Genomic DNA, 7,812 nt, shown 5'->3' on the forward strand with positions numbered 1-7,812 from the left:
ACTTTAGCAAAAGCTGCTTTATTTAATCGCTTATTTATATCTTCCTTACCTTGTTTTACGTCTTATAGGTCAATTTTGGAAAACTGTGTGCCATGACGAATTTTATGTAGCAAAAGAGTTGGCAATGAATATGGCTCGATGTCCGATTGGGAATTGACACCTGGCTTTATCTCCACAAATTCGTAGTATTCCACCTGGCTTGGGTGCTAGTACTATGGGCTATGCCCAGTTGCTAAACGTTGTTTGTTTCCCAATATCTGTTTTTGTGAGACGCTGCGCTTCCTCCTTGAACTTTTCCAATAGGGCTAACGCAATTTCCCTGCTTTTGTAGAATTTCGGTACAGAATTCATGTTGGCCAAACGCACGCAATTTCGATCACACTTTTCAAGTTTTGGTTTGTTAGGTTATTTGTATGAGGGAAGGAACGGTAGTATTAAGGAGTTTCACTTCAAGTTTTTGTTTCGGTTTTGTCTTTTACTTTGCCCTGCTTGAATAATCCCTTTTGACACATTATACATATATCCCTTTTGGCACATTAGTGTCCCGAGCACGATTTTAAATTTAAGGGGTTGTTCAGTCATTGAGATTTTTCAACGACTATCCTTTAAACTCGAAATAATAACGCCGATATAATTAGTTGAACGTTATAATAAGAATTTTTATTGTTGCGGATAATATTGGAGGATACAGAAAATATATGCCAATATATTGAGCGCGCGCAATGAACGTACATGAGAGAGTAATCCCGCTTTAGATAATTAGCGCAGATAAAGCTCTCTATCTGACGATGCTGCCGATAAGCGCTGAAGTCGAGCGGCCGAGAGAGAGAGAGAGAGAGTCGGCTTGCGACCAACGAAGGCGAGAACATAAACAATTAGTATGTAATACGAAAGCTTTGTTTGAGTTTTATCTATAAATTAGGTGGCGGCTGCTGCTTGTCCCGACATTCTCCCCCCAGTTGGGCCTGGCTTCCAACTTCGTCCTTAAGGGGCAAAAGGCACAGCTTAGATACTGCGCGCTTGGTGGTTCCAGATGAAGTTCTGATCACCGCCACTCGAGCCACTCCGCCCCTACCAGATACCAGTTCCATGATTCTCGCGAGCGGCCACTTCATCGGGGGTAGGTTCTCGTCCTTGACCAGCACCACATCGTTGACTGCCAAAGCAGGGCCGGAGGTACGCCATTTGGAGCGTTGCTGAAGGAGGCTTAAGTATTCCTCTTTCCATCGGGACCAGAAAGACTGCTGCAGAAAGGACACACGTTGCCAACTGTCCAGACGATTGAAGTTTAGCTTTGTAACATCAGGTTCGATTAAACTAGATGGCGGACCTCCAGTTAAAAAATGTGCTGGCGTTAGAACATCGAGGTCTGCAGGATCTTCTGAAAGAGGCAATAATGGTCGTGAATTTATGACAGCACCAATGTGGCAAAGCAGAGTTCGCAGCTCCTCAAATCCAAGAATTGAGGACCCCACAGCCCGGTAAAAATGATGCTTGGCAGTTTTGACTGACGCTTCCCAGAGTCCGCCGAAATGCGGAGATCGAGGAGGAATAAAATGCCATTCGATGGACTCAATCGCACAAAACTCCATAAGTGTCCGCTGATGCTCGTCGCTGATAAAGAGCCGCCGCAGCTCACTTAGCTCGTTTCTGGCTCCAACAAAATTTGTAGCGTTGTCCGACCAAATGTGTTGTGGCTTTCGGCGGGTGCATATAAACCGTTTTAGTGCCTGTAAGAACGCAGTAGTGGATAAATCCTTTACGAGCTCCGCTCACGTAGCATTTTACCGGAGCCTTATTACGAACTTCTGGCTTGTAATGGAATGGCCCACAAAAATCCACGCCAGTGACTCCAAAGACTTGGCAACCGTTGACTCTTTGTTCCGGGAGATCAGCCATAATGTGCTCCAGCAGGCGAGGCTTGGACCGGAAGCATCGGATGCATTTGTGCAACGCCTTCGTCACCGTTTTCCTCCCCCCAATTGGCCAATATTGGGATCGAATCATAGCCAAAAGAGCACGAGGTCCCGTGTGTAAATTTCGCTCATGGAAATCAACAATTATAGCAAGAGTGACTGGGTGGCTTCTAGGGAGTATAATTGGATGACGACTATCAAAATCCAACGGCGAATTCTTCAGGCGACCATCTACACGCAGTAGACCGAACTTATCCAAGAAGGGTGAAGATGTGGCAAGTACGCTGGACGACCTTATATCATCCCAAAAATTCACCCGCTGTACCAACCGCAATAAAAGTTGAGTTCCAGACTTGATATCTCCTGCGGTGATTCCCTTGTGGCGTATTCGATGACAAAACTTGTGCACATAAGCAAATACCCGCTGCAGAGATGAGAAGGAATTAGCGTACTTGGAGGCAGCTATTATGTCCACATACGGCGACTGAATGAGCAAAACCTTTGCGCGCAGTTCCAGGGTCGGCCTCTCAGCTGGGACCGCAACTGGCCACTCATCTTGAGGACCAAGAAGAACCCACAGCTCATCAAAGATCAACTCATTAGGAAGAGCACCACGGGACAGGATGTCCGTCGGATTCAAGGACGTGGGAACATAGCGCCACTCCATCGTTCTGGTTAACTCCTGGATCGTCGCAACTCGATTGGCAACGAAAACATTAAACCGGGCAGGCTCCTCTCGAATCCAGGACAGCGCCACTGCAGAATCGCACCAACAATAATGCTTCCCAGCGTACATCTTCAGATTAGCTACTTCTAACATAAGCCGCGCCAGCAATTCTGCTCCTGATAGTTCCAGTTTCGGCACCGTAACAGTCTTTAGCGGCGCCACTCAAGACTTCGAGCAAAGCAGGTGACTTCCCGCTCCTGTACCCCTTGAGACGACATAAATACAGGCACCATAAGCCTCGATGCTAGCGTCACAAAATCCATGAATCTCCAAATCGGTCGGTGATGATAGTGACCATCTGGGAAAATCGGCGAAGCTGCAGCAAATTTTTTCCCAATCAGAGTCAAGAGCCTGACGAAGACTCTCATCCCAAGACAACTTCTCACGGCACAGCTTCTGAAGAAAGATCTTTGACCTTGTGATGACTGGCCCGACAAGTCCTAAAGGATCATACAACCGGGCGATTGAGGAAAGGACGATACGCCTAGTTGGATTTAAGGTTGACTGAAGGCCCTCAAATGAAAATAGCAAGCGATCAGTAGCAGGATCCCAAGCGAGGCCCAGAGTTTTCGTAAAGTTGCTGCCGTCATCAAATCTCAGAAACGACTCCCGATCCTCTTCCGGCACATCAGACAACACCGCAGCTACGTTGGAGCACCACTTTCTCAAGCGAAATTGACCCTTGGCAAGGATCCCTGATGTTTGCTGCATGATGTTGACAGCTTCAGCCACAGAAGCACCTCCAGAAATTAGATCGTCCACGTAAAAGTCGCGTCGCAGAATCTCGGCCCCCTTTGGAAACATCGACTGCTCATCCTCGGCCAATTGATGCATTGCTCGCACTGACAAAAATGACGCTGGTTTTGTTCCATAAGTTACAGTGTCAAGTTTAAAAACCTGCAACTCGTCCTGGGTGGAATCCCGCCAAAGGATACACTGCAAATGGCTGTCCTCAGGGAAAACTCTGACACATCGGTACATTTTGCAGATATCTCCTGTAATGGCCACCCGATGGTAACGGAACCTTAACAGGATGTGAAGCAACTTTGGCTGTATAACTGGGCCGGACATCAACACGTCATTCAACGAATACCCAGAAGTGGTAGCAGCAGATCCATCAAAAACAACCCTGAGCTTGGTTGTTGAACTGTCCTCTTTCAAAACACAGTGGTGAGGTAAGAAGTACTGAGGAGTGAGGCTCGCATTAGCAGGAACTGCAGACATATGGCCCAACTCCAAATACTCTTTTATAAACGCAGCATACGGATTCTTCAATTGAGGGTGACGACTGAGCTTCCTTTCTAGAGAGAGAAATCGACGCACGGCTTGGGGATACGATTCTCCCAGCAAATCAGAACTGCATTTCAACGGCAGCCTCACAGCATAAGCGCCTGACTTGAGCCGAGTAGAGTGTTGCACAAAATGCGCTTCGCAATCCAGCTCTTCCTTTGTCCACTTCACTATTGGTTCGGAGCAGTCCTCTATTTCCCAGAACTGGCGGAGCAAACAATCTAAACGTTCATCCGGCAGGCTTGGGCTCTTCGTGACATCCTTGCAGGCTGTGGCTACGAGTGACCTTCTCTCGACAGGTGAACCGCCTCCACACACAACCCATCCAAGTCGGATTTTCTGCAGCAACGGTAGGCCAGCTGAGAGCTGAACTTGTCCAACACACAGCAATTCATAAAAGAGGCTGGCTCCGATGAGCAAATCGATACGCTGTGGTCGAAAGAATTCTGGATCAGCGAGATTAAGATTGCATGGTATATTCCAATTGGAGACATCTAAGCAGAAACTAGGCTGGAGATCCGTAATGTTGCCAGCGACGACTGCACTAATAAGAGACGAGTATTCTGAACAGTGAGAACGTAGGAGCACATCAACAGAGAATCCGTCCGTCGCATAGCCGGTATCGCCAATTCCAGACACCGACATGAATGATTTGCATTTACGCAACTGCAGCTGATTAGCCAATCGGGACGTAATCATGTGTACTTCAGATCCAGAATCCAGAAGCGCTCGGCAAGGAACAAAAATACCAGCGCGGCTCCTAACAAGTATGTTCGCTGTTGCAAGCAAAGCTATATCGCCGCTACGACCTTGGGCAATTAAGGCATTGACTGTGGATGGCGATGAGGCTAGAGGTTCAGAACCCTCGGATGAGGAGGAAATGGGTAAAGCAACTGGCAGATGGCCGCTAGAAGACTGCGAGTCCAGAAAATGCACTGTGATGCCGTCTCCCACAGCTGTGGCAATTATTAGCGACGCAGTCTCGCAGGTGATGGCCGGTTCTGAGACATTTTCGACAAAGACCAAGTCGCCTAGCCTCGCCTAGGCGGCTCTCAGGGGACAACAGCAGAAACCTTGGACACGCAGGCACCTCATGGGACCTCCCACCGCATAATATACAGGTAGCGGGAGGGGCATTAGTAATAATGAAAGCGGATCTACTGTTATTAGCAACTCTACGTCTTCCCACCTGAGTGCCTGGCGCGTATGCGGCCATGGCCACATCCACAGCCTCGAGAGTCCTGCATCGTTGCTCCAGGAATTTCGCCATCGAGTCCCACGTAGGAATAAGGTCTGAATTGATGGCAGTCTGGCCTTCCTCCCACTTCGCCTGGGTAGCTGGGTCCAATCTTTGAAGAAGCACCTGGACGATGATGCAGCCGGCAATTTGTTGCGTCGTTCCCAAATTCTTCAAGGCTCGCATATGGGAATTGAACTTATCTGAGAATCCTCGTAGACCTGCCACTGAGCCACCTTCCACGACACAGAGGCCTAGAATCTCGTTCACATGAGCCTGAAATATTAAACGACGGTTACTAAATCGCTTTTCCAAAAGACCCAATGCAACGTCATAATTTTTTCCTCGGAAGTTACCAAGGACCGAACTGCTTCTAACGCTGAGTCGCGAAGACAGGATCGTAGCCTCTGAAACTTTTCCACCTTGCTTATATGTGGATTTCCGCCTACCATAGTTGAGAAGATAGATTGGAACTCAGACCACTCGGAGTATCCTCCACTGAAGGTAGGGAGCGGAATAGGCGGCAGAGCTTGAAAGCTGCGACTGAGCCCTGGGTCTGGCATAGAGGAGATCCCGTTGGTGAGAGTTGAGTGGCCAGCCATTTGAGCAGAGCGTCGCAAGGTTTCGTCCTCTATTTCAGCGTGCATCGTCGCGACGAGCTCCGACACGGTCCATCGCAAGTCGCTGCCGATTTCCGAAATGTCTAATTCTTCAAGATTCCCGTGGATGGCCTTGAAGTCATCGTACACTGAGACTAACTGGCCATGACGCACGTGGAGCATGGCGTCCTCCACGCTTGAAATTGGGTGAAGGGCTCCTTGTATCCTCTTCAAATCCTGGAGGAGAGCATTGGCCTTGCATTTCAAAATAGCACTCCGAGGTAGAGTGTGTGAACCTGCGTCTGCCGCGCTGGCATCCATCGCCACTAGTCTCAAATTACGACCAATTTAACAAAGCTAAACTGCAGCGAAATTAGTATTATTATTTTTATTTATTTGTATTTTCGTATTATTTTATTATTTTTTTGTATTATTTATTATTTATTTTATTATTTAATAATAGTTTTAATTTGCTCGCGACGAATACAACCTGTCCCACTGTGCACGGCCGCTTAGCTGAAGCCAAATTTAATATTACAAATTGTTTAATAATATTATATAATAATATTTCGTATTTGACCACGGCGAACGCAATCTGTCCCACTGTGCACACAAGAACCGTACCCGAATTAGCGGCTGTATGTTTGTATAACGGTTTGTGCGCCGGCGAATGCACTCGAAAACGGAATGTATGTATGCATGTTATCCAACCCATGAATATTCATAGCTTATGAGTTTCATAAACAAATTTCCAATCGTAGCAACCGCTGAAAAATCTAAGCTTCGCTAGCAAAATCTCCCCTCACTCAAACCGGCCACATTCGGGCTATTATAAACAAATGACCCTTTCCAATCTTAGCAACCGCTGGAAATTCTAGCTTCGTTAACAGAATCTCCCCTCACTCAAACCGAGTCCTGTGAGAACCACATCCGGCCTACTGTAAACAAATGACCCCAGTCATAAACAAAGCTTCCAAATTTTCCACTTAGGGTCCGATCTAGTCCGAGCCAGTTGCTAACCAAATTTTTGTCAAATAATCAATTTATTGAGTTTCAATTACTTCTCAATTATTTCATCAGCCAATTGTCCTACTCTCTTAACTTTGCCTAATCTCTTTTAATCTCTTCTGAGCAAGATTCTCTTAAGTCGAGGTTTCATGATTAATATTTTATCAAACGAAGGGCAGTTCTTTTTTGGAGACGACTCGATCGGTCGGCAAAATCAAATTGTAAATCTAATTATATGTTAAGTGACTTGTGAAAGTGAATTTAATAAAATAAAAGGTGAACATCAAAATAAAAAAAAAAATTAATTTTTTTATAAAAAATTATCAACTAATAAATTTAATTGGCGCCCAACGTGGGGCCGCGTCTTCAAAAGTTCCTTAATTTTTTTTAATGAAAACAAATTAAAAATACAAAAAAACGGAACTCGCGCGGTCAAACAACTCGAATATTTTGTGGAAAAATCAAACCGTCCGCAACCGACACAAACCCAAAGTGATTGTGATCGTTAAAACATTTAAGTGGAAAATAATAAATAAAAAATAATCCATTTAAAAAAAAAAAAATAAATAAATAAATAAAAGTTGATAAAAAGGTGTACCGAAATTTAAATTCACTAAAAAGCAAGAACACAATAAATAAAATAAAGAACTCAAAAAAGGGAAAAACACAGGTAATAAAAACACATATATTAAAAGATATATAAAAATAAATAAACCAACACCAAAAAAAAAAAAAACCCCAAAAGAAGGAAGGAAGGGCTGAGGGCATTCCCTCGCCACAGAGCTACACTAGAAAAGTCTATTCACTGACAGGAAGGAAGGGCTGAAGGGCAATCCCTCGCCACAAAGCTACACCGGAAAAGTTTTAATTTTTCATCTCAGGAGAAAACAACAATCAACAACGACCACCGGATCAAATCCTGACGACGATCAACAGGAAGCAAGCAAATCGTGAGGAATTGAAAATTAATTATTTTTTTGTTTACATATATAATTATATCATATAAAGTTAGCCGATAGTTGATAATCTTGAATA

General features: G+C 45.2%; 1 protein-coding gene across 1 annotated transcript; it reads right to left on the minus strand.

The window, feature by feature from the left end:
- Positions 1 to 911: 911 nt before the first annotated feature.
- On the minus strand, positions 912 to 6,090 carry LOC123037110. The gene is made up of 5 exons (XM_044456607.1): positions 5,527 to 6,090; positions 5,123 to 5,446; positions 2,847 to 4,974; positions 1,789 to 2,759; positions 912 to 1,730 (listed from the first exon to the last, which is right to left on the minus strand). Exons 1-5 carry the CDS (start codon positions 6,088 to 6,090, stop codon positions 912 to 914), a joined length of 4,806 nt encoding a protein of 1,601 aa, XP_044312542.1.
- Between the last annotated feature and the right edge of the window lie 1,722 nt (positions 6,091 to 7,812).

The sequence above is a fragment of the Drosophila rhopaloa genome, unplaced genomic scaffold (genome assembly GCF_018152115.1).
Source record: "Drosophila rhopaloa isolate 14029-0021.01 unplaced genomic scaffold, ASM1815211v1 contig_133, whole genome shotgun sequence".
Classification (NCBI taxonomy): Eukaryota; Metazoa; Arthropoda; class Insecta; order Diptera; family Drosophilidae; genus Drosophila; species Drosophila rhopaloa.

Bases quoted from the DNA above. Each gene is read 5' to 3' on its own strand.
- LOC123037110 (XM_044456607.1), bottom strand. From the start codon at position 6,090: ATGGATGCCAGCGCGGCAGACGCAGGTTCACACACTCTACCTCGGAGT. The intron at 2,760-2,846 runs GTACAGGAGCGG...TGGAACTATCAG, and splicing joins TATTTATGTCGTCTCAAGGG to GAGCAGAATTGCTGGCGCGG. The intron at 1,731-1,788 runs GTAAAATGCTAC...GCGTTCTTACAG, and splicing joins AAGTTCGTAATAAGGCTCCG to GCACTAAAACGGTTTATATG.